Source organism: Schistocerca gregaria, chromosome 2, assembly GCF_023897955.1.
Source record: "Schistocerca gregaria isolate iqSchGreg1 chromosome 2, iqSchGreg1.2, whole genome shotgun sequence".
NCBI lineage: Eukaryota > Metazoa > Arthropoda > Insecta > Orthoptera > Acrididae > Schistocerca > Schistocerca gregaria.
This window is the reverse complement of record NC_064921.1, coordinates 784,166,737-784,194,436: the sequence shown is the minus strand read 5'-3', so window position 1 is coordinate 784,194,436 and position 27,700 is coordinate 784,166,737. Positions and strand designations below refer to the sequence as shown.

The following is a 27,700-nucleotide window of genomic DNA, read 5'->3' as shown; positions in this document are numbered from 1 at the left end:
GAGCATGCCCTCCAGCATAATTCTAGGGACCTAGGAACCTACTACACTGTACGTGCCATTTGGCTTCTCCCACCCAACACCAGTCCCTCTGAACTGCGGAGATGGGAACTTGCACTCCAGCACATCCTTTCATCCCGCCATCCCCCTGGACTAAACCTACGTTAAACAACCTCACTCCCATTTACTTTTCAGTCTTCTCCTCTTTCCCTTTCCTCTTTAGCCATTCATGCATCTTTCCATCCTACATCTTTATACTATACACCTCTTTACTTCTGTATGCATCCTCTTTGGTTTGAAACTGGCACAGTACCTGCAGTAGAATATCTTTGGCTTCCCTCTGACAACCATGCCTCCATCCTTGCTACCTTCCCTGTTTTCCTTTCCCTGTTGCTTCATAACCTGGGTTGTGAGTAACTAAATCCACTTTCCCTTCTTCCCTTTCTTTCCCCTCTCTCCTCCCTGATGAAGGAACATTTATTCCGAAAGCTAGGAGCTTAAATTTTCGGTTGTTTTTTGTGTCTCTATCGGCTGTACTGAGCTGAGGTAAGTACTGGCCAGCCCCTCTATCTCTTTGTTAGTAATTGTTTCACATCTTTATATGAGATTTTCCATTAATTAGTTAGTATCCAAAGTATGCCATTCTTATGCCTTCTAGAGTGCAAACATTTGCAATAACTCTCAGCACAAACCAGGTTGAGTTAAGTCTGTGTGTAAGAAATTTTACGTGTTGTTTCCAATTCATAGCTTCATCCATATGCATTCCTAACACTTTTGCAAAATGCACTCTCTCTATTAGTCTGTCATCCAGTTCTAGATTAATGTCTTCATCATTAATCATTTTACCTAACTGTATGTAATTTGTTTTCTTTGCATTGATTGTAAGTTTATTTACACTGAACCAAGTCTCAATACTTTATAGGATTTTGTCAGTTGTTGAATGTAACGTGTTTTTAAAGTTGCTCACTATCAGACTTGTGTCATCTGATTTGATTTGATTTGATTTATTATTGACCCTGTAGGTCATATAATTTGTACAGCAATGCGCATCATGATATAGGACAAGTCAATTTGAAAAATTATGTTAAGGTGGTATATGATGAGAGATGACAGTAGTGGCACATAACTCACATAGCAGAAAACATACAGGATATATAGACAAAATATAAAAAAGGTGGTGTGTGATGAGAGATGATGGTGGTGCATACTGCATATAGCAGAATACATATAAGAGATACAGACAGAATATGAGTAACAAATAATAATTAAATTATCGAGTAAAACAGAAGTAATACCTGGTGCTCCCTAAGGAAGAGGTAAGGGCCCTCTGCTGTTCCTTATCTACATAAAGGATATAGGAGACAGTCTGAATAACCCTCTTAGACTGTTTGCAGATGATGCTGTCATTTACAATCTTGTAAAGTCACCAGATGATCAAAACAAATTACAAAATTATTTAAATGAGATATCTGTATTGTGTGAAAGGTGCCAATTGAATCTAGATAATGTAAAGTGTGAAGTCACCCACTCGAGTACTAACAGAAATCCAGTACATTTTGGTTACATAATAAACCAGATGAATGTAAAGGCTGTTAATTCATCTAAATATTTAGAGATTACAGTTATGAATAACTTAAGTTGGAACAGCCACATAGTCAATGTTGTGGGGAAAGCAATCCAAGGCTGCAATTTATTGGCAGAATTCTGAGAAAGTCCAACAGCTCTATGAAAGGGAGTGCTTACACCACACTTGTCTGTTCTCTTCTGGAGTATTTTGTGCAGTGTAGCATCCACATAATATGGGAATGATGGTGGAAGTTCAAAGAAGGGCAGATCATTTTCTCTTATCATGAAACAGGGGAGAGTTCCATGGGCATGATATGTGAATTGGGGTGGCAATCATTTTAAAAAAAAAAAGGCATTTTTCATTGCACCAGGAACTTCTCATGAAATATGAATCATCAGCTTTCTTATCCAATTACGAAAATATTTTACTGGCATCCAACTACATAGAGAGAAATTTTCAGCATAATAAAATAAGAGAAATCAGAGCTCACACAGAAAGATTTAAGCACTCGTTTTTCCTGTGTGCCGTTCAAGAATGGAACAGCAGAGAAATAGCTTGAAGATGGTTTGATGAACCCTCTTTCAGGCACTTAATTGTGAATTGCAGAGTAATCTTGTAGATGTAATGTAGGAAAGGAACAGGAAATTATAGCTTTAAATGAAGCCAATGCTTTTTTTCATTTAGGCCTACATTAAATTGCTGCTGTTAATGTACTTCTGTTTGCTTATTTTTTACACAGTTTCACTTCCGTTCATCTAGAATAACATTTATCAACAAACCACAAAGATAGAGATGGGTTTACAATAGATACTGACACTTAAAGGAAATAGTAATCTATTACCCATAATCACATAATGTGCAGAAGTGGTCACTAATAACATGTTTTTAATTTTTTTTTATTTGTGAGTTCAGAGTGTATTGTTTTATGTGTGATTGAAGCTATACTTTGGTTTTAAATGTGCTTTTGCAATGGAAAACTCAGGAGTATTTTCCGAATTTAATTCTCATATCACTGAACAGATGAGTGAAATGATAGTGTCGGTAGCACTAAGAAACAGCTGCAAACTGAACAAAGTTCCAGGACCCAATAGAATCCCTATTAGTTTCTATAGTAATTTAGTTGCTGAGTTAGCCTCCTTTTTAGATATAATCTATCCTAGATCCCATTAACAAACAACCATGCTCAGTTGTAAAAACATAGTATCCTATGACTGTTGGAATAAGCTAACTCATACAAATACAGCCACAACACTTTGTAGGGATATGAACTGGAGTGATCTCATAAGTTCAGTCATGGGTGAGGCAAGTGATAGACTATGGGTTATTGGTAGAATACTGTGGAAGTGCAATCAGTCTACAAAGGAGGTTGCTTACAAATCACTTGTGTGACCAGTTCTAAAATATTGCTCAAGTGTGTGGGACCCATTCCAGATAGCACTAACAGGGTATATTGAATGTATACAGAGAAGGACAGAATGAATGGTCACAGGTTTGTTTAATACAAATGAGAGTGTCAAAGAGGTGCTGACAGAACTGAACTAGAAGACTCTTGAAGGTAGACGTAAACTATTCCCAGAAAGTCTATTAACAAAGTTTCAAGAAATGGCTTTAAATTATGGCTCTAGGAATATATAGCAACCCACTATGTATTGCTCACATAGGGATCATGAGGATGAGATTAGAATAATTGCTGCATGCACAGCATTTATACAATCATTCTTTCCACACTCCATATGTGAATGGTACGGAAGAAACCCTAACAACTGATACAATGGGATGGACCCTCTGTCATGCACCTCACAGTGGTTTGCAGAGTATACATGTAAATGTAGATGTAGTTAGAAGAAAGCTGAGGTCACACTTTTACAAGAAGAGCATGAAAGTGATCTACAGAACTACTGTCTAATGAGTGTATGGAGTATCAAGCAATGTTTAAGACTGGATTGAGAATTTTTTTTTATGGAGGTTGCAGAAAATTATTGTGGATGAAGAATTATCACTAGATCCAGAAGTAACTTAGGGTGGTCCCAAGGGAAGTGTGTTGGGATCCTTACTGTTCATGTTGTATATTAATGACCTTGCGGGCAACGTTAATGTGCACCTAAAACTTTTCACAGATGACCGAGTTTTCTATAATGAAGTACTATCTGAAAGAAACTGCATAAATATTCAGTCAGAGCAGGAAGATTTCAACGTGGTGCAAAGATTGGCAATTTGCTTTACATGTTGAGAAATGTAAAATTATGCACTTCACAAAATGAAAAACTGTCATATAGGAATTATTACAATTTCTGTGAGTCACTGTTGAAACTGGCAAACTCATACAAATACCTGGGTGTAGCACTCTGTGGAGATTTGAAATCAAATGATCACATAACCTCTCTCATGCATAAAGCACATGGCAAACTTTGGTTTATTGGTAGAATACTGGGGAGATGCAGTCTGTCTACAAAGGAGATAGCCTACAGATCACTTACATGACCTATCCTGGGCCTCTTTTTGGTCAGAATAAACTTTAGACATCTGTACTTTTCCTGCTTTGTTTGCAGAATTTTTATTTCTCCTTTTGTCAATTAAATTTATTACCTCAGGTGTTATTTATAGATTCCCACTTGGTTTTTTTCTGTCTCACTATTTTTTCTTCTGCCTACTTCATTATTTCATCTCTCAAAGCTACTTATTCATATTCTGTTTTGTTCCTTACCCCTAGTTCAGTCAGTAGTTGGCTAATACTTGCTTTGAAAGTCTCAACAAACTTGGGTTGCTTCAACGTAAGCAGGTCCCATCTCCATGATTTTCTACCTTTCAGCAAGTTCTTCAGTTAAACTGTAATTCATGTATGATAAATTATGGCAAGAATTCACACCTGCTCCTGGAAATGTTTTGCAGTTTAAAATCTAGTTTCCAAATTTCTTTCTTACCATTGACATAATCTACCTGAAATCTATTGCTGACTTCTACACATACAACCATCTTTCATTATTCTTAAACCAAGTGTTTGTAATGATTAAACAGTGCACTAGGTAAAATTCTACAAGACACCTTTCCTTGTTGTTCATTTCCTCCAGTCTGTGTTCTCATACTATTTTGCTGTCTCCGTCTTTTCCTATTATCAAATCACATTTTCTCCTTAGAATGAACATATCATCTTAGTTAACATACTGAATGATTTCTTTCACTTCATCTCACTTTTTTTCAGTCTCCTCAGCCATGGACTAGCAGCAATGTGGTTGGCCTTAGCTTTGTTTCAGTCTTGGTTGTCATAAGTAGTTTACTATGCTGTACCTATTAGTCTACCTGCATACCTAGTTTCTCACCTGTTTTATCTCTATTTGATACTGTGGTGGCAACCCTGTACTCAACTGACTAGAAACCTCTCTTTGCCTACCACCACTCTTTGCGATCTCCTGCTGTATTCAAATTTAACCCACCCATTTCTCTTTTCAAATAGTTTATTGTCTCTATGTGGTTTAGTGCAAATCCTTGTCTCTCAGTTTTTTTTTCTCCTCACCTACTTCCCACTCCTCTCTCTTCTATCTTCAGTAATCTTTTTAATATATATATGAACGTGCACTGTTAACCTTGTTTAATTCCTGTACAGCCTCCATACTCTTTCATTGTGGCTTTTCTCTGTCCTGTTCCTCTTTGCTCATTTCATGTTTTCCTTAATTCAACTGCATATTACATAGACTTCATCAGGAAACAGGGCTTTCAAGAAACAGAACTTTCAAGGATGTCAAACAAGGCAGATTAAACACTAATGAAAAAAGGAACTGCTATAAACTGCATTAATAATTAACATTCTGTGTACTATTTAGCTTATTCATGTTAAATTCAACCATGTGAAATAAGAAAGAAAGCTTTTACTTTTAAAAAAATAAAAATAAAAATAAAATAATTTTTTTAAAGTCATTAAGAAAGCACTGGTCCTTCTTTTTAGTTAACTAGCTACAGTTATTCCACTACTGCTTGCATATTGTTTACATAGTTACATTAATATTACTTAACTTATTCATCCACGAGAATGTTATCAGTTGACAGAGGCCTGTTTGCAATGAAATTACTACTTGCTATGCAACTGACATTGAGCTTCAGTCCTAGAATCAATAAAATGTGTGATCAAAAAAATACAGTGAATAATTTTATTAGAAACAAATAATAAACTTACCTGGAATTTGACTTACTCTATTTTAAAATATTGTCCTTGGCTAGTAATACCCTTATCCCAGTGATGAATGCATGACCATAAGCATTTCTGGAAGTCTTCTTGTAGAAGGGCATTCATCTGCTCTGTTATGGTCCTCTCTATGTCAGTAAGAGTGTAGAAATGTTTCCCTTTAAGCACAGTTTTAATTTTTAGGAAAAGCCAGAAGTTGCATGATGCTAAATGTGGTGAGTAAGGTGGATGTGGACAGATGAGAGCACTTTTTCCAGCAAAAAACTCATAAATCCAAAGAAAGATGTGGCACGGCATTTGTGATGAAGGAGGAAAGCATTGTCCTCTCTTTGCCCATCATTTTGAAAATGTTGCTGTACATCGCTGTAAAATTTGGCATTTACAATTGTTCCCCTTGGACCAAACTCTAATCACACTATGCCCTCAAAAAAAAAAAAAAAAAAAAAAAAAAAAAAAAAAAAAAAAAAAAAAAAAAACTGAGCATGACTTTGATATTTAATTTTGACTGATGTACCTTTATAGGACAAATAGGGTACCATCTCCAGTTACAGTTTTGGAAATGAAGTCCAAGTCTGGATGAAGAAGATCCATCAACTCCATGCAAACTGACACATGATTTTCCTTCTGTTCATCACTCAAAAGTCTGGGAACACATTTTACACAAACTCATTTCATTTGGAAACCATGAGTTAAAATGCTTTGCGCAAACGTATATGTGATGCTAAGTTGTTTAGTAACCTCTCAGATAGTTATTCACTTCTTTGAACAAACAATTTCTGAAATTTTTTTGCATGTTTTCTCCTGTTTTTTGAGATTGATGGATGTCCTGAATGTTGCTCATTTTCTATCGACTCATTTCCATTGTTAAATTGCCTCTACCAACTACAACAATCTTCAGAGTTATAATATTATCACTATACACCAATTTCAACATTTCATGAGTTTCATTGGCACTTTTTTCAAATTGAAACAGAACTTGATATCTGCACATTGTTTGAAATCCATGATGCACAACAGACAGGGTAAACTCAACCTCACTATAGCATATCTGGACGCTTATTGACAACTGAGAACATAATCCAACTTGCACCTTTCTGTGTGACAACCTGTTTGTCAGCCTTCCCTCTACATGGTCAGTGATTGTCCTTTCTCATGTCATGTTTTATACTCCACCTAAGATTTTCTCTCATAAAATAAGACTGGTTTTTCTTACTTGCCAGAAACTTGTTAAAGATTAAAAGCATCAGTGTACTACTTCATGAAAAGTAGCAGCACTGAGAAGAAAGGGAATACCAGTACATGAGTTAAGTCAGTTTTGTATTCTCTGGTTATCCTTTCTGATATCACCATTACTAAATTAACTGGTCATGCATTTTTTTAAATTATTGTGTATACCCATACCCACCATGCATACCATGCTAAGTACTTACAGATAAATTATTGTTTTACAGTGGTGTTTCTTTTGAGTGTACAGGAGTTGTATGTCCAGAAGCTGAAGTTTATGGACAGCTAACACCCAACTGTTTTCTGAAATTTGATGCAACTCATTGCTGTGCTACAGGACTTCACTGTTGTAAGTAATAAGTTAGCAGTTTGTACAGAAAGGAAAATTATAACTGGAGGCAATGCAGTGGTAAAATAATGAATGATGTGCATCTAATTTTTCTTTGTTTTACAGCAAACTGTAGGAATGTCAGTCAAATGGGAATTTATAATATTTAAAAAGTAATATATATTACCTAAACAAAGATGTTGAAAGAACGTGATGAAGCAAAGATATGAAACAGAATATATCGTTACTCACCATATAGAGTACGCACTGAGGGGTGGGGGGTAGAAAGCACATGTGAAGCTGGAGTGTAACAGGAAAGGGGATGAAGCAGAAGGAGGAAAAGAAGTCCCTTCCATACAGCATAGCCACCCCTGGTTGTCACATCTGCAGTGACAAGCAGTCACCTCTAAATATGCCAAGGGTCTCACTGAGGCCTCCACAGACTGATATTACATTCACCACCTTGTCCAAATACATGGATGAGACACCTGTCTCACGTGAATGTCACAGTTACTAGCTGCATTGGGGCTCCTGAGGCTGCTGTGATCACAGCTGTAGTGAGTAAAAGTCTGGCATTCCTGAAGGGGGAATCGAACAGTAATGAAGATGGAGGCAGCCACGAGGGAACAATGTGACGCGGACACATCCTCTGGGAAGCGACCTGCAGTGTTTCCAAGGAAATCTCCATCAAGAAGCCTGCCGCCTCAAAAACCAAAACGCCTAAAGTGTACAGAAAGAAGAAGAGCTCTGCTACGAACAAGAAGGCAGCCAAGGGTGACCTTGCCACTGAGGATGGCTTCCAAGTGCGACCAGGAAGCACACTGCCAGGGCAGCTGTGCTCACATAGACACACCAACAGATGATAGTAACATACAACCAAGTAGACCAAAGATGGCCATTCCTCCTCCTATTGTTATGAAATGGTCATGTGGTTTTGTGAGTTTCCAGCAGCTCTTAAATAATTAAATAATGTAGTCCAGTCCAAGTCTGTTGTCGCAATTAAAACAGTGTACCGAGATAGTTGTAAGGTCACTGTTAAATCTAGAGAGCATTACCATGTGGTCATGGGTGTGGCTAAGGCCCAAGGTCTGCCATACTATGCGCATTTGTCAAAACTGCTCAAACTGTTCAAGCTTTTGCAAACTACCTTTTGAAATGGACCCAGCCCAGCTCAAAGAGAAGCTGAAAAAATTAGGTTTTAGCGTCAGATCGGTCTACCATTTGTTGACACCTTGTGCAAATAAATGGACTCTGCTGTTTACGGTAATTCTAATAGATAATATTGAAAACAGGAAAGTATTCCAGCGCAAAAGCATTGCAAACATCACTGGAATCCAAGTAAAAAACGTTTGCAGCAAGGGCCAAAGAACACAGTGTCTTTGGTGCCAGGGCCTGAATCATGTAGCAAGATTTTGCTCTTGTTACCCAAATGCATGAAACGTGCTGGGTCACATGAAAATCATGAATTCAAAGCAAAGCCAGAGGAAATGCCCCAGTGCTGCAGTTGCACCCAAATACGTGTTGCTAGCTATTGCGGGTGTGACGCATTCCAATAGGCCGATACTAACCAGTGCACCACTAAGCTTAGTTTTAGTAATGTTGCGTGGGGAAAGTGTGCCAAGTCTCCCCCTTCCCCCCCCCCCCCCCCCTACTCAGGCTGCACCAGCACAGTCATATATGGAAAAACATGCTAATGGTCATGGCTCACATGCCACCGTAAAAAACACAGGTCAGCAGGTTGGAATCAATGCCACACATTTTGCTCCCCCTTTATGGTAGGATCTTCATGGTATCCTTTAGTTGACGTACCAATGTGTTGCATTTTGCCTTTGGTTTCAGGAGTTTCTTGTTCCTGTGGTCTTGGCTGTTTATAATGTCTTGACAGTTTTCCTTTCCTTGAGTATATCATTCGGTATGTCAGTGTTTTTACCAATCAGTGCTGCTTGAGTTTTTCTCCATGTAAAAGATCAGGTCATTTTGTACTCGGCATCCAATTATCATAAAAAGAATGTGCTGCCTTGATTCTTTGTTTAAGAGGTTGCACTTCAGCTGGGTCATGCAACTGCTGCACTGGATAATCCATCTGGATTTGTAGTGCTGCATGGAGAGCTCTTTGGAGTGTGTTGATGTGGTTATCCTTATGTAGTGGCACCATGTAGTGAGACATTGGAGTGTGTTGATGTGGTTATCCTTATGTAGTGGCACCATCATTCAGGATAGAGAAAGTTAGTTCTGTGCAATATTCTGAGCACAAGTTACAGCCAGGTGTGGGACGGATTGTAGTTGCATGGTGCAAGTAGCAGGCAGAAGGGGCCCACTGGCCAACCTAGCATGTTATGAGTATGTGACATGAAGCGGCACACTTGGCAAAACAGAGGCGCACAGCCAAGTATAAATAGGTTCCGTTTTCTAACGAGATTCATTCAAGTGTGGCAGCTCTCCTGGACGGCGGGGCATGTCACACTAACGGCCCCACACAGCAGCAGATGGGGCACCAGCATTCCAGTCCATGGTGGGTCATTGGTTCTACCCCGTGATGCTGATGCGGGACCTGTAGCCAGTCAGCCAGTGGCAAGCCACTCTACGGCTCATTACCATGGACAGTCTATCAACACACGCTGGAGGCATCCCGAGGTGAGGGCTGCAGATTTGGATTCTGGATCATGGGCGCTGCGTCCTAAGCCACGCCGCCTAGAGAACACGGCGCAGACCATCTTGCAATTGTCAGTGGGCCGCTCAGCAGCTCCTTGGAGTGGAACAAAGGCAGCAAGGACAGGGACAGCTGAGCCAGCAGGGACACAGACTGCCAAATCAATTGCAGCATCTTGACAACTCCGCAGGTGTACAAGGCCAGCTCGACACAGCATTGCATTGCACAGGCCGCTGGGGTGCTTCCTCAGCATTGCAGGGCCCTGTGATGCAGACCGAGGTGTACGAGGGCACTGTGGTTCAAAACAATAAATCATTTGGATAGTTTTAATATGGCACCTCCTGGCACCCATCCACTACCTTTGGTGTCAGAATAGCAGACGTCGTCTGTACAGTACGATGTCCGAGCCCACCGCCTCCTTCATTATAGTCACTAGACGTGGTGAGTTTTGACCTGTTTTCTTTTGAGTGTTGGACATTTTTTGCTCTCCCCCACCCCCACCCCCACCCTCCCCCCCACCTCCCACCCTCCCCCTTCCCCCCTTCCCGCCTTCCCCCCTTCCCTCCTGAGTGTGACTCCTGGCAAGCCATGTTGTAGGTGTTTTGCGTCGGCACAGTGTTTTTTTGTTGTCAGAGTAAGTGTTAGTGTATTTGAGGCAGTAAGATTATTTTTCTTATGGCATTTAATTACTTTTGTATTGGTTTATGATGATACTGAGTGTGATGATGCAGAGCTGTAGGAAGTCAGGTTGCTCTTGTACTTAAATGTTTTGTTTCGGGACTAACTGGGAACGAAAGCAACACAATGGCAGAGCCAAGGAAGCAAGGTGTGTCAGAACCAGAAGTGGTACAGATTTTGTTGGAAACAGTAACACAATTGACAGCAGACAATTCGCAGTTGAGAAATGAATTAACGTCTAGAAGTGAGCAGGAAACCACATATGATCAGTCATTGTTGCCTAGGGTACAGGAGATTGATCCACCTGTCACGAATTTTTTCTGGCAAGGCATCTGAGGATGTACGTTCGTTTGTGGAGGACTTGGAAATTTCAGTGGTTATGAATGGTTGGTCTGATGAGCAGCTGTTACATATAGCCAAGAATAGATTAATGGGTGAAACGAAGACATATGTAAGGTCTTCTGAGGCCTTGAGGAAGGCAGGACAGTTTAAGCTGTTAAAGGAAGGGATTTTACAAAGGTACAAAAAACAGAATAGCGCTTGGTACTTTCGAGAGAGGTTAAGTACAATGACAAAAAGATAGGGGGAGACGATGGTGAAATTTGCTGACAGGATAAGGGAAATTAATGAGTATACTTACGAGTAGGGTCAGAGCGATAAAGCGAATAGTGTTCTGTTTCAGGAGGCCGAGCAGAGGGCATTCGATGTAGTTTTGAGAGGGTTATCGGTGCATATGTCACGGAAAGTGCGTGAAGGGACTCCAAAAGATTTGTATTCGACCATTCAGCTAACAATTCAATGTGAGGAAATAGACGTGGCCACAGGGGTACGCGGAGGCAAACAGCAGTGGTAGGATCCATAGGAACTAAAAAGTTTAAGATTTTGTTGGATACAGGGCGCAAGTGTCAGTCGCTACTGAGAATATAATGGGACGAAGGAAGCTGGACCCACCACATTATAGGTGGAGTGGGGGATAAGGAGGTCGCGCCTTTGGGGTCGGTGACAGTTGACCTTCGAATGAAAAAGTTCGATTTAATGCATGCATGGAGTTAGTACCATGGGTAAGCGAGGAATACGACATGATTCATCAACATCATGCCAAAATTGACCACGGACAGCGAACTGCAGAACTTGCTGGAATGTTATTTCAGCTAGGGGAAACTGTTGTCAATGCAGAGCTGTAACGAGAGGCGTTCAACGTAATGGACAAACCAACTGAAGCATGTACATTAGCATTAAGGCTTAAATCACAAGCCAGCCTGTGTGGCCGAGCGGTTCTAGGTGCTTCAGTCTGGAATCACGCGAACGCTATGGTCACAGGTTCGCGTCCTGCCTCGGGCATGGATGTGTGTGACATCCTTAGGTTAGTTAGGTTTAAGTAGTTCTAAGTTCTAGGGAACTGATGACCTCAGATGTTAGTCCCATAGTGCTCAGAGCCATTTGAAGCTTAATTCGCATGAGTGTGTGTCTAGTGGCACTAGGAAGTTGCTCTGGGTAAGTGTTGAGTCAGATCTACCTGTGGTTACAGTAGGTGTTATTGAACCACTGGAGGATAATGAAGTTTTGGGTTCACTGGGTTGTTTTGTGAAACGTAGTGTTGTACGCGTTCAAGAGGGGAACAATGGGCAAGTGGTTCCCGTGAACGTCGATAATTTTAGCGTTGCAGACGCGAATTTGTGGAAAAAAGTTTTAGTAGCAAATTTGGATCTGCCAGATGACGAAGAACGGTGTTCGAGAGGTAGGCAAAGCGATCAACCACTAACTGCCGTCGGCCGCGGTTGTCTAGCTGTTCTAGACGCTCAGTCCGGAACCGCGCGACTGCTACGGTCGCAGGTTCGAATCCTGCCTCGGGCATGGAAGTGTGTGATGCCCTTAGGTTAGTTAGGTTTACGTAGTTCTAAGTTCTAGGGGACTGATGACCACAGACGTTAAGTCCCATAGTGCTCAGAGCCATTTGAACCACTAACTGCCGATAGAACTGCATTGCGTGTCAAAATTAAGCATTTGAAAGGAGGAGAAAGAGAACATATGGAAGAATTATTGTGGGACTTTGAGGATTTGTTTTTTCCACAAGGGCCGTTACCTGCAACTCCATTAGTTCAAGATAGGATACCAACAGGAAATGAAGCACGTAGAATACTGAGGTATTTGCTGCCAATTGTGGAGGATTTGATTGATGAGAAGCTTACGGATGGTATTATAGAGCATAGTAATAGTTGCTGGGGAGCAGACATTGTTGTTGTGCCTAAAAAATCTACGGATGGAACTAAGAAATACAGATTCTGTTGTGACTACCGATACCTCAATAATAAGACTATAACGTACGCATGCCCCATTCCAAACATAACGGAGACTTTGGATCACTTAGGACTGTGCCAGTACTTTTCTACGATGGATTTGACAAGTGGTTACATCAGTTACAGATGGCTCCAGAGGATCGTCCAAAAATTGCTTTCTCTACACCTGGAGGCCATTACCAGTAAATTATAATGCCATTCGGCTTGAAAAACGTTCTGACAACGTTTCAGAGATTGCTAGATAGTGTCTTGAGGGGTATGAAACCCGGCAGTGTGTGGTCTATTTGGATGACATTATAGTGTTTTGAAGTAGTATGGAGCAACACAGGCAGCGGTTAAGGGAAGTCTTTATGAAGTTAAGATCGGCTCGTTTGACGTTGAGCCTGGAGAAGTGTCATTTAGCATTAGAAGAAGTAAAATATTTGGATCATATGATCAGTAAGGACGGAGTGCAAACAGATCCGAGGTTGTTCCAGGCTGTAAGGGATTTTCGGGAACCGAAAACAGTTAAGGAAGTGCAGTCATCCATCGGAATCTGCAATTTCTATCGAAAGTTCGTGACGGGTTTTGCAGATTTAGCACAGCCGTTGACGCGATTGTTACGGAAGGGTGTGAAATTTGAATGGACAGAAGAGTGTCAGAAAGCGTTTGATAAACTGAAAGAACTGTTAACATCAAGCCCGGTTCTTGTGTTTCCAGATTTTGAAAAGGAGTTTATACTAGCATGTGATGCATCGAATCAAGCATTATGGTGTGTTCTTAGTCAGGAAATTGATGGGAAAGAACATCCTGTAGCCTATCCATCTAGGCAACTGAATGCAGCAGAGAGGAATTACTCAACAACTGAGAGGGAGATGCTTAGCGTAATCTATGGAATCACATATTTTAAATGTTAATTAAAGGGAGAAGATTTCGAGTAGCGACAGATCATGCTACATTGAGGTTATTTAAAGGGAGAAGATTTCGGGTAGCGACAGATCATGCTGCATTGAAGTAGTTGTTGGGGTTGAAAGATCCATCCACTAGACTCGCTCGATGGGCTGTGAGGCTAGGTGAATTTGACTAAGAGGTGGTGCACAAGCCTGAGAAGAAGCACGGTAATTTGGATGCACTAAGTAGGAAGGTGGCGAAAGTAGAAGTCATAGGTAATGACCTAGCGGTAAGGCAAAAATTACGGAACACTGATAACAATTGTAAATTGTATTGGACACAGCCACAATTTAATATGTACGACAGTCTTCTGTGCAGCGAAACGAAGATAGGGCCAAGGGTAGTAGTGCCAGCAAAGTTGAGGGATGAGGATTTAAGGGAAGCACATGATCACGTGTTATCTGGTCATGGAGAGTGTAGAGCGACGAATAAGAGAGTGGCGGAGAGGTATTGGTGAAAGGTAGAATAGTATATGTAGATCAGTATGTCAAGAATGTGCGCAGAGAGCAGATTTGACTCGGAAACAGATACAGCTACAACGATTACCGGAAGCGACATGTCCATTCTCTTTGCTGGGAATTAATGTCTTAGGACCTTTTAGGCAAACACCATCGGGGAACAGATTCATTCTCACAATAACAGACCATTTTTCGAGGTATCTGGAGATGGTGGCTATGCCAAATCAACAGGCAGCAATGGTCGCGCAAGCATTAGTAAACAACTGAGTCTTAAGTTTGGTGTACTGGAAACAATAATTACTGACCAAGGGACTAACTGCATGTCGGATTTAATGAAGGTACTGTGTAAACTGTTGAATGTAAAGAAGTTGAGGACGAGCGCGTTGCATCCACAGGCCAACGGAAGGACAGAACGGGTCCACAGAACAATCGTGAAGATGCTGAGTTTTTATGTGGATTCTCATCACCATCAGTGGGACTATTGTTTGAAGCATATTGTATGGGTGTACAATGCAAAAGTCCATGCAAATACCGGATTGTCTCCATATGAGGTAGTGTACAGGCGAAAAATGCCATCGCCGTTTGATTTAGTGAAGCTACAGAAAGGAAGGACTGGTGAATCTGTACGCCAATTTGCAAGGACAATTCGGGATGTTTGGAAACGAGTACGAAAGGCGAATACAAATGCTTTGCAAAGGCAGGAAGACGCAGTGAAGCGGAAAGGAAGCTTACCGCAGTATAGAGTGGGGCAATCAGTAATGCTGTCCCGTACCTATACGCGAAAAGGGAAAACGAAGAAATTCCTCACGAGGTATCAAGAACCATACCAAGCTGTTGAAACCACATCCCTCGTTAATGTTAAGCTTCAGCTGCCAACTAGAACGACGATAGTACAAATTGGGCTGTTACGGCCATTTAAGGGTTGCCTGAATGTGATTCCAGGGGTGTCACAGGAAGGAAAGAGGAAGAAAGAGAGAGTGAAGAGAGGTGCTAAGCACAGAGAAAACCAGGAATATAGAGTACAGCATGAATTACAGTATGCTTTGCGATCCAGAAAGTGTTAGAGTATTTGTAGTTTTCGTTCTTTTTCTGGTTATGTATCATTGGGTTTGCATAGATTAATTAGGCATTGTGTTTTATAAATATTTTCAAGTATTGTGAGTCTGCTGAGGACAGCAGTCTTTTGACGAGGGAGGAAGGGTGATGGTGATCCCTGTCTCAGGTCATTGAAAAGGGAAGTGTATTGTCTGACGTATGTGGAGTGTTGTTGGAGGAGAAATCTGACGCAGTTCTGGAGAAATAAATGCGTCGGAGTAAATTTTGCGGCAAAGCCGTAATAAATATGTGTTGAACGATGTCAGAGTCTTACGATTTCCTGTTTAAATTTTTTGTTATCGACAGTGCTGGGTCAGGAAGGTCGTGTTTATTGCACCAGTTCCTATAATGTAAATTTAAGGATGAAAGTAGTCACACAATCGGTGTTGTGTTTGGATCAAAAATAGTGAATATTGGAGGAAAATCTGTGAAGCTACAAATATGGGACACGTGCACGGTGCAGTTATTTTTAGCCAGGGGAAAATGAATTGACTGTCCAAAGGACATCGTGGAACCAAAATTGAGCTTGCAACGGGTCGGAATGCACTGGATCTTCTCCATGTACGAGAATTTATTAGTAGTAGCAAGTTCTTTTGAGCGGGCAGCATTTGCAGAAGCGAAACGTATAGAGAGCTTGAGGGGAGCGGAAATTTAACCAGTGGAACTAAGTGTAACATAATAGCACCAACCTTCCATCTGCCAGTGTCAATTTCAGGAGTCATCCAATTGAATATTACGCAGCCACAGCTGTACTGGCCAGAAGCCACTTTAGAGCTTTGCCAAGGCAGAATCTGACCTTGTTAAACCAAACTCTGGAGCCAGGTCTGTTGACATCCCTAAACCAGTTCATTTTAGAGCAAGATGGGCGCATATCAGCCGAACAGCCTGTTTAACATGTTGCTCAGTATAGGGAAAGGCAAGGGCAAATAACGATCATTTTAAGCACCTGTGTGCCAAGTGTCATCGCAGCCTTAACTCTGTTATGTGTTTTTTCTTTCTGATCAGGCGGAGAGCTAATTCCAAAAGGCAACCAAAGGTAGTCCAAGCCCCAGTGGATTGGATACTAAGGGTGTGAGACATGTAGGTAAGGTGTTGATTGAGCAGTGGTCGTCCAGTAAGGAATTTTTACTTTTGGTTTTATGTCATGGTTTTAAGAGGGCACTAGACCACACTTAAGTTTCCTAGTAGTAAGGAAGTATAGCGTAGGTGCCGACCCAAATAAGTTAAGAGCTAGTTAAGGGTCGACCCAGGAACCGGATCTTTCCGAAGAGGGGAATAATATGGCGGCACCACCGTTTAGGTTAGGGAAAGTTAGTTTTGTGCAATATTCTGAGCACAAGTTACAGCCAGATGTTGGCCGGATTGCAGAGGGTTACGCATATCAGCAGTTGCGAAGCAAATAGAGGCCACAGGGGCATAGAACTGCCGGAGAAAGCACACGCAGCAGTTTGCATGGCTCAAGTTGCAGGCAGAAGGGGCCCACTGGCCAACCTAGCGTGTTATGAGTACGTGACGCAAAGTGGCGCACTTGGCAAAACAGAGGTACACAGTCAAGTATAAATAGGTGCAGTTTTCTAACGATATTCAAGTGTGGCAGCTCTCCTGAGTGGCGGGGCATGTCACACCACTGGCTACACACAGCAGCAGTTGGGGTGCCAGCATTCCAGTCCACGACCGGTCATTGGTTCGACCCCCTGAGGGCAACGTGGTTCTGTAGCCAGCCACCCAGCGGCGGGCCACTTCACAGTTCGCCACCGCGGTCAGTCGTCCTGGCTGCCAACACATGCCAGAGGCATACCGAGGCAAGGGCCACAGATTTGGATGCCGCATCGTGGGCGCTTGTCGTCACCGCGTCCTAAGCCATGCCGGTTAGGGAACATTGCGCAGACCATGTTGCAGTTGTCAGTGGGCCGCTCAGTGACCTTAGTGCAGAACGGAGGCAACGAGGACGGGGACAGTTGAGTCGGCAGGGACGCAAACCGCTGAGTCAACTGTGGCATCCTGACAATGCCACAACTCCGCTGGCATACGAGGCCAGCTCGTCACAGCATTGCATTGCATGGGCCACTGTGGTGCTGCCTCAGCATTGCAGGGTCCTGTGACACAGACCGAGTTGTATGAGGGCACTGTGGTTGGAAACAATAAATCATTTGGAAAGTTCTCGCTGAGTTTTAATACGGCACCTCCTGGCACCCATCCACCAGACATAGCATTGCCTCACACTACAGCCATTTATTCCAGAATTGGTCAGATGAGGCACAATGCTGCACACAGCTCCACTAGAGAAGTTGTTGTTGGGTGTGGACTGAATAGGGAGCGTGTGGCTGCCCAACAGACTGTGGTAGACATTCATGGAAATGGATTGGGGATGGAACACCCATGAAATGTAAATGCCTCTGCAAATGAGGAAACTGGCGTCAATCACAACTATTTAAGAGATGACCTTCACTCTCTCCTGAAAACCATCAAAGAGCTGCTCCAAAATCTTCCAACCATCCTTGTGACAGCAGTGCAGATGACCCTTGCGGCCACCCACTAACAGGCAACACAGGCACACCATGCCTAATATGGTTCATGGCCTAACCATATGCACATGGAATGCATACAGCATATGTCCCCAAGTAGGAGAGTTCCAGTAGTTCCTACGTGATGAGGCAATTGATATCTGCCTTGTCCAGGAAAACTTGATAAAATCTGGCATCCATATGCGGTAGCAAATTTCATTTGTCACTGCACTAATAGGCTTACAGTGGGAGATGGTACTACCACCTACATTAAGACATCACTCAAACTGTATTTTGTGCAGCTCCCACAACTAGCAACAATTGAGACCACTGCTATTGTAGTAGAAACGATGTCAGGTTGGATTGTGTTCATTGCAGTTTACAGGCCTCCTGGAAAACTGCTACAATCCAGAGGTTTTGCAGCTACTGTCTCTGCACAGTAAACTTTTTATTGTGAAAGACTTTAGTGCAAAACTCGCTGAGTAGCACTCCAGGGTAACAAGCAACAGTGGTTGCCATTTACTGCATGTAATTTGGCAGCACAACGCGATAGTTCTAGTGCAGTATGACCTGGCGCACTAGCCAAACAATGCATGCGTCTGCCCTAACATGCTCGACATTGCAGTGGTGAGGGGAATCACCCACCTCACTACTATCACAAGTCGAGCGGCTCTCTCGTCTGACTATCTGAAATTTATTTTCGATATAGACAATGAGGGTGTGGAGCCATCAAAATGATAGTGGCAACTACTGAAAGTAAATTGGGAAGAGTAGAGAGGACCTGCAAGCCTCTCTTCTGCCATCCCAGACCCGGATATCATCAGTACAAACGAGACATTGAGGCAGTATACAGTGGAAGCACTCCGGGCTGTAGATGCTGCCACACCTAGGGGTACACAAAGGCCTCCTCACAGAGTGCACCAGTTCCCCCCTGAAGTATTACAAGCCATTTCAGACAAGAATAGGGTTTTTGTGAGTGACAAATTACACGCCATTCTGCCACCAAATGCCACCTAAATTAGCTGTGCCACGAAATAATGGTGGCAGTGGAAAATCACCAAAATCATGATTTGGCTGGCAAAGTAACCATGCTTCGCACTGAAGATGACTCTGCCTGGCTACTAACTAAACAGTTCCTACCAAAAGGGCACTGTCTTCCTCCTCTGAAAGTCGGCAGAGCAGTTGTTTGCGAACCTGATGCAAAAGCCAATGTCTAGGCTGATTGCTTTGTGGACAACTTTACTCCAATAGTAGATCATTAAGGTGAGCAGCACATTCAAATTGTACAACAACAGCTGTCCATTTTTTCTTGCAGGCAATGCCATCAAACCTGTCACTGAGGAGAAAGTTGATGCCCAACTTCACTCTTTAAATACTAGGAAGGCCTGCGGCTGTGACCAGGTGGAAGCTCTTATGTTGAAACAACTCCCACCTGGTGCACTGTGACCTACCTCGTATGCTTTCAATTACGGTCTGTGGACTGTCATCTACCCCTATGCATGGAAAGATGCAGAGGTGGATGTCATTCCCATGCAAGACAAAAGATGTGAGGCTTCCTCAAAACTATTGGCTGATCACTCTGCTCCCTGTTCTGTCTAAAGCATTCGAGTGAACTTATATCAGATGGCTCATGGAGCATGTGAACAGGAGGGGGCTGATTCTTTCAGAGCAGTTCAGCTTCTGGTACGGCCACAGCACACAACACCAATTACTGCGAGTTTTTGAGGCCGCGACGGAAGGCCTAGAGCCTCAGAAATACTCAGGGGCAATACTTCTTGATGTCTCCAAGGCCTTTGACTGCATGTGGCACGAGACTTTTTGTACAGAGGTTTCTGATGCTACACGTCAGGCACATCACATCTTATCTGCATGACCGGACTTACCCCGTTTGTGATGAAGATGGCATCTCAAATAATATGCCTATATGTGCTGGAGTGTTGCAGGGGTCAGTTCTCGGCCCCCTGCTGTACTCCCTGTATACAGCCGAGTACTCCCTGTATACAGCTGATGACTGCACTCAGAGAGAATATCCTTAGCATTGTATGCAGATGACACCGCATTTACACACATTCCCAGACAATCGACATCACTCATTGCCATTCACAGGTGGCATGCGATATCCTAGGAGCCTGGGCTATGAAATGTTGCTGAAAGTTCAATGCCATGACAAGCCAGGCTGTCATAATAACATGACGTAGATTGCTCGTGGAGCTTCAACTGTTGCGAATCATGGAAGGCTCCATCCCCTAGCCTTGCACGGCTAAGTAAATACGGGTAACTCTTGATAGGCATCTGAACTGGAAGCCACATATTCATGAGGTCTGGGGGAAAGCTCATACTTTCCCCATATTAAATCTGGAATAAATACTTCCTCCACTTTGTGAAATTACGCTATATGTAGCATAATTACACGCTCTGGAGGAAGAATTGCTGTATCTAGCACTGATCTGACCAGTGCTAAAATATGCATCCGCAATGTGGAGTAATATACCTGATACCCATATTCATCAGCTCCAAGAGGTGACTCACCTTGCACTTACTGTGAGACTACCTAACCAGGACCTTGCATGAGGAATCAGGAATCCCCATTATAAGGGACCACATTGCCCATCGGCTCTGTGAAACATTGCAGCAGTGTGACAATTGGCTAGTTTCAAGTCTAGGAAACCAGCAGCCCAGACAACGGACCATCAGGTGGTCCGACCTGCTTTGGCAGTGAGGCAGACTCAAGACACACACATCAGTGCTCACAACACAGAGATAACAAACAAAACAGTTAGCCACAAAAAAAATACACTTCGAGGGAATGAAGGAACAGTTTTACAAAACATAGCCTGTGCAAAAGTGACAGTTAGAAATGCCTCTTAGAAAAGGAGCAGGTCAAGGACCGATCACAAGGGAGCATCCCCTTCATGGTCCAGTACTAAGCAGGACTGGAATAACTGAATCATGTTTTCCAGCTGCCTATCACCCTGCTCTGAAATGAGAAATATGCTTCCCCTCCCACAGTGGTATTCTGCTACCCACCAAATCTCCCAATATCCTTGTCCATCTCTGTTCCAGCTCTGATCCCAACCCCTTGCCTCATGTCTCATATCTCCAGTCCCTTTAAAGCACCTGGTTGTGAGCCCTTCCCATACATCCCCCTACTACCACCTACTCCAGTTCTGCCATAGGCATCTCCTACCCTCTCAAAGGCAGGACCACCTGCAAAAGAGCCATGTGATCTAGCAACTTAGCTGACATGACAGTGCAGCATTCTACATGAGCATGAGTACCTACAAGCTGTTTGTCCACATGAATGGCCAGTATCAAGCTGTGAAGAACACAATCTCCAACAACCTCATTGTCAATGGGATGTTAAACCCTAATCCTCATTCCTTTTTTTGTGCAGAAGAGACAGATTGATGACCTGGTTGCCAAACATGCCACTCAACATGATATGCTTGCATTCAGCTACTGCCACATCTAAGTCCTTCTTGCCAACACCAGCTTCTCTGAACTGTGCAGCTGAGAACCCTCCCTGTAAGACATCCTCCACGGCCTCAGCTGTCACTATTCCCTAGTTTCCATCCCTGTTCAAGTTCCAGCCACTTGCATGTCTCCCTAGTGCATCTTCACAGTTATTTCTCCTTCTCAGCTTCTCTCCCCTCCCCACTCACTCTCAGTACAGCCTCATGATGCTGCACCTAGCAGCCCACCATACTTCATATAATAATTTATTCTGTCAGGGTAACTTAATTACTGGAATATTCCTATTACCGATTTCACCAGTTTGTCGCCATTTGAAGAGGTGGTAGTTAATCCACAAATAGTTCTGTTGTAACATTTAAAACTCAAGTTATATGCATTCTGACAGTCATGGAACAGTATAAAATATCTCAGTGAAATATGCATGTCATCACATGGTAAAAGAGACTACTGATACATTTTATAATTTTCATGATGCTCAGAACATATATATCTTGAGTTCTTATGTATTATGATGAAACTGTTTGTGGATGAAGTATCATGTCTGAAGAGAGAAATAAATTGCCAAAACCAGTAATGTGAATATTGTAGTAATTTCATGATTTTGACATGGTAACTTATTATATAAACATTTATAAGGTCATGTGCTTCCTGTCAACAATACGTGAATTCTCAAAAAAAAAAAAAAAAAAAAAAAAGCCCAGCATCCTTTTCCCAACATATCCGCTTGCACCCACAGGCAACACTATTGTTTAATAATCATATACTAATGAGAAATGGTGTTACAAATTTAGCACAACTTGGCTGTACATTTTGTTAGAAGTTTAACACAATTTTAAAATTGTATAGTGGTTTTTGTTACACATCAAGTGAACTCTACTGTGATTACAATTCATTGGTGTGATCTGTTTACTGTTACAAGGCAAGAACAAGGACAAAAAGTCATTAAAATTTCTAAAGTCTTAGTGAGTAAGATAACATTAAGTTCTTTGAATATTCAATCTGATAATGTCAATAAATGTGTGAATAAATGATAACTGTAGTGAGTTATGATTCACCAATGACTCAGAACATGAGAAAGTTACACATGACATTTGAACTCTGCATTGACCAATCTGTTTAGCATTGACCATTCTTTGTTTAAAAAGAAATGTTATCTACACATTAACTGATAATTTTTCAGAAGTTGTCTTCTAAAACAGAAAATTCTTTAATGTTAAAGTGCCAGATGGCAATGAAGAAGAATTAGAAACTGAGCCAACAATGAAGTGCATTTATAATGGATATGAACATACAGAAGGACAGTACCTATCAGTTGACTATCCTCTCTGTGTAGTATGTGTTTGTGAAAAGGGCTTTGATGGTAAGCAAATCCATGTTGATTTTTTTGTTACTCCCTAAGTGATATAATAGTACTCAGATAAGATTACATATACAACTAACAGAAAAGAAAGACATTTTGGCAACATCTTGGAAATTCATTGATTGTACTTGAAATAAGAATAAAAAGTAACTGTCCAATAACCCTTCAAAATATGACTGATTACATAATCAGCTGGGCCCTGAAGTGGGCCTGTCTTTCAATGCAAACAAGAGGCAACCATTATTATCAGCTGTGGGAACAATCTGGTCAATCTACAGACCATCCCCACTCACAAACAAACTGCACATTACTTTGGCATCACTCTACTGTAGGTAATCTGTTTCAGTTATAATAAATCTCATCAAACTGAAACTACAGACAGCATAAGAAGTCGATACTCTGTGCTGCGTAATACCGTAAGGTATCCATGATGCAGTCAATGCTCATAGCTGCTGTGTAGCACCGTAATGTACCCATGCTGGATATCTTATGTTATTTCTGGGCACCAGCTTCTCATGCCATCTGTAATCTCAGTCTGACGATGGTTAGTATGAGTGGAACAATATCTGTTTTGGCCTGTTACTTTTTATCTTATTAGACACTATACAAATTACCTATGTATTTAGTGTAAGCTGTGAAAACAGGAGCAATGGGGCTAGGACTGATAGCAGCAGATACCAGTGAATAACATCAGAACTTATTACTTCTTTATCATTCTTTTCAAGTTGTACCTTTCTTGTTCCATGGTTTGCCCTAGTATCATCTATATTGCAAATACTGATCAGTGTGAAGAAGACTAGATACTTTTCTACCCTATCATTATCATCATAGGTGCAGCAACATATTATCTTTCAAAACCATTAACTAGACTACTAAGACATTACTTAGCAAATTGTGACAATACTCATGTAATTCTGGTAATTTTGTATCCTCTCTGCAGTGGCTTGAGCCCAGTGACTCAAACGTCTTCAATACAGTTTTTTCTCAACCATGCCATGCTATATGAGTCACAGCAATCTATCAGTAAGGAATTCAAGAGCAGGATAGTGGACATCCTCATAAATATATTAGCTTCCATCTACTGCCTATTCACCGGATAATACTATGAAGATACAGATAGTATCAATATGGGAAGCCTCTCTTCGGCAGATGCATCTGATCTCTTAATGGAGGAAACTGAAGAGAAGATACTGAAGTCATTAGTACTGATTCCCGTTTGATCCTTGAGAAATGTTCATAGCATATTTGGATGGGATACATTACAAGAGAACCTTTGCCACTTTTAACTCCCTTCACTCCATTTCTAATTGTATTTACTCCCATATTGTTGTCATCACAACTGCAGTATGAGGTAGGACAGGGAGTAACTAACCACATGGCTCTCATCATTTTGGATAAAAATGCCTTGTTAATAAGTTAAGGTTCATATACCAGTTTTCTTTAGAAACGGATACCCTAAACCTGAAATGGAAAAATTGGTAGGAGCTGACCTTGTGGAAGATCAATTTGGATACCTGAGATATGTAGGAAAATGAGGCAATACTGACCGTACGATTGATATTAGTAGATAGGATACAGAAAGATAAACCTACTTTATAATCTGTAGATTTAACAAAGATTTCGACAAAGTTGATAGGACTACACTCTTTGAAATTCTGAGGGCAGCAGGGATAAAATACAAGGAGCAAAGGTTTATTTACTATTTGTACAGAAACCAGCATGCAGTTATTTGAGTCAAAGAACATGAATTGCAAGCAGTGTGTAACATTATGCTATCTACCTGTGCTAATATACCTCTAGTAGCTGCACCTCCATTGAATCTAGCTGAAAAGTAAATGGCAAAAGTAGGCTATATCAGATTATGTTGTCCACACCAGAGTGTGCTTTGATGTTAAATAACCTATTGTTTATTGCCATATCAAGTCTCATTTACTAAAATTTTTTATGCGCAGATAAAGAGCAAGACACATACTATACTCAACTTCCAGCATTGCAGTAGTTGTCTAGTTATTTTGATTTTTGTAGACACTTTTGTTCTATTTCATCTAAAAGTTAGCAATTGGGTATCTGTTTACATAGGAAAAATGATAACAAAATTTTACATCACTGATATTTTGCAATTAGCAGTTTCCAGATAGTCTAATTATACATATGAGTTCCAACTAACTAAAAGAATGTAATGGATAATAAAGTTAAGCTGGCTAAGCCCTGAGTTGATATTCAAGCTTTTTGGTACTGTGCACATCATAAAATAACACTATCGAAGATATTTGGGGAAAAAATGGGGAACTGGAAAGAATCCATTTGTGAGACAGGCTTGTAACTTACCCCCAATGTTATTTCATCTATACAATGAGCAAGCAGTAAAGGAAACCAAGAGCATATGAGGAGAGGGAATTAAAGGTCAAAGAGAACAAATTAAATCTTCAAGGTTTGCCAGTGACACTGTAATTGAGTCAGAGGTGACAATGGATTTGAAACAGCAGTTGAACAGAATGGACAGTGTCTTGAAAAGAGGTTATAAGATGACCATCGACAAAAGTAAAACACATGTACTGGAATATAGCCAAATTAAATCAGGTGAGGCTGAGCACTTAGATTAGGAAATAGACATTAAAATTAGTAGATGAGTTTTGCTATTTGGGCAAGAAAATAACATGATGGCCAAAGTAGAGAGGTCATGGAATGCAGACTGTCAATAGTAAGAAAGATGTTCAGAAAATAGGAATTTTCTAAAATCTAATACAAATTTCAACAATATTAAGAAAAGGAGAGATTGCTATTTTCTGTAAAGATGGCATGTTGAGTTACAGGCAGTCACAATAAAAAGACTGTTACACATAGAGTTTTCGGACAACATCTCTCACACCCATTGTCTTGACTCTATTGAACATGACCTCTACCAATGTCCTTCTGACTCCAAACCCACTATGTCAATCCTCATACTCCTTACTAAATGAAGGGAAGTATTCAAACAAATCCTTGGCACAGCCATGAGCACCCACATGGCACCCTCAGATGCCATCTTGTGTATGGGCCATATAGAGGAAACCCTCCTAGCTTTCCAAAACCCCAAACTGCTGGTATGATATATTCATCATCTGGAGTTAGGGCCAAGACACCCTGTCCTCATTTCTTCACAACTTCAACAAGTTTTCTCCAATTCACTTCACTTGTTCCTCTTAACCCAGAATACCAGCTCCCTGGGCGATCCAGGGATGGCATACCAGCAGTGACAAGAACTCCCTTCCCCAGTATTCTGAAGTTCTCATAAGTCCTCCATAGATAGGCACTGTTCCCCAGAACTAGTCAGCAGACAGATTTCCCTGGCTGTATCCCCACAAACCCCAATCTTCCCACCACCACTAACATTCAGCTTTGTCACACAATACCACCCTGAACAAGAACAACTGAACCACATCCTCCATCAGGGCTTTGATTACCTGTCACTGTTCCCTGAAATGAGGGACATCCTATCCAAGGTTCTTCCCACTCCTCCTGAAGTGGTGCTCTATCGCCCACCCAATCTCCACAACATCCTTGTCTACTTCTAAAGCACCCACAATCCCAACCCCTTGCCACAGTGACCATGTTCATGTGGAAGTACCAGGTGCAAAACCTCCCCAGCCACCCACCCAGCACTTCGTAATCTAGTCTTGTCACAGTCTTATCCTACCCATCACAGGCCAGGCCGCCTGTGAAAACAGCTATGTCATACACCAGCTATGGTGCAGTCGTCACACACTTTTTATGTTGATACAACTACCAACCAGCTGTCCACCAACATGAATGTCCTCTGCAACATAGTTGGCGAGAAACGAAAGTGGACCACGTTGTGGTACAACATGCAGAAGAATATAACATGCTTGACTTTAAAGGTTGCTTCACAACCCAAGCCATCTGGATTCTCCCCACCACCACCACCACCAACTTTTCTGAACTGTGCAGGTGAGAATTATCCATAAGATGTACTCTCCACTCCCAAAGTTATCCCAGCCTCAGCCCATGGTAACCTACTGTTACCACACCCTTGCTTATGTGATTATGGGTGTGTTTTCTTTTATGAAGAAGGCTTTGGCCAAAAGCTCATAGTGTAATAGCCTTTTCATTGTGCTTATCTACAGCTCAGTGGTCATCTTTTACAGTGAGTAGCAGTCTATTCTTTTCTTAATACTGCTGATACTCCTGTCAAAGCCTTTGCTGAAGGTATTTGACAGAAGTGTAGCCTTGTATGTAAATTAAATGTGGATAATAACTAGTTCAGATGGGAAGAGAATATAGGCTTTTGAAATTTGATGCCGGCCGGAGTGGCTGTGCGGTTAAGGCGCTTCAGTCTGGAACCGCGTGACCGCTACAGTCGCAGGTTCGAATCCTGCCTCAGGCATGGATGTGTGTGAAGTCCTTAGGTTAGTTAGGTTTAAGTAGTTCTAAGTTCTAGGGGACTGATGACCACAGCAGTTAAGTCCCATAGTGCTCAGAGCCATTTGAACCATTTGAAATTTGATGTTAAAAAAGAATACTGATGACTAGATGGGTAGATCAACTAACTAATCAGGGTTTACTGAATCAAAAAAAGAAATTTCTGGCATAACTTGATTACAAAAAAGGGATCAGCTTATAGACCATATCCTGTGACATCAATGAATAGTCAGTTTGGTAATGTAGGGAAACTCGTAGAGGCCAATACATTAAGCAGATTGATATGGGTGTAGACTGCAGCAGTTATTCAGAGATGAAGAAGCTTGTGCAGGACAGTTAGCATAGAGAGCTGCATGAAGCCATTCTCCATACTAAAGACCTTAACAATATGAGGCATGAAATCAAGTGCATTTTATATCTACACTCTGCAATTTTAGGGTTTCTTCCTGTTCCATTCACTTATGGAGTGCAGGAAGAATGATTGTTTGAATGCCTCTGCGGGAGCTGTAATTATTCTAATCTTATGCACACGATCCCTATGT

The 27,700-nt window shown here is 41.6% G+C and overlaps 1 protein-coding gene across 1 annotated transcript in view; it reads left to right on the top strand.

Annotated features, from left to right (window-relative positions):
- Window positions 1-27,700, top strand: part of LOC126336474 (uncharacterized) — a 97,960-nt gene that overhangs the window by 18,155 nt on the left and 52,105 nt on the right. Inside the window, exons 4-5 of the mRNA XM_050000214.1 lie at window positions 7,193-7,314; window positions 22,599-22,739. Of these exons, the coding sequence (XP_049856171.1) occupies window positions 7,193-7,314; window positions 22,599-22,739 (263 nt within the window). The remainder of the gene's footprint in view (window positions 1-7,192; window positions 7,315-22,598; window positions 22,740-27,700) is intronic.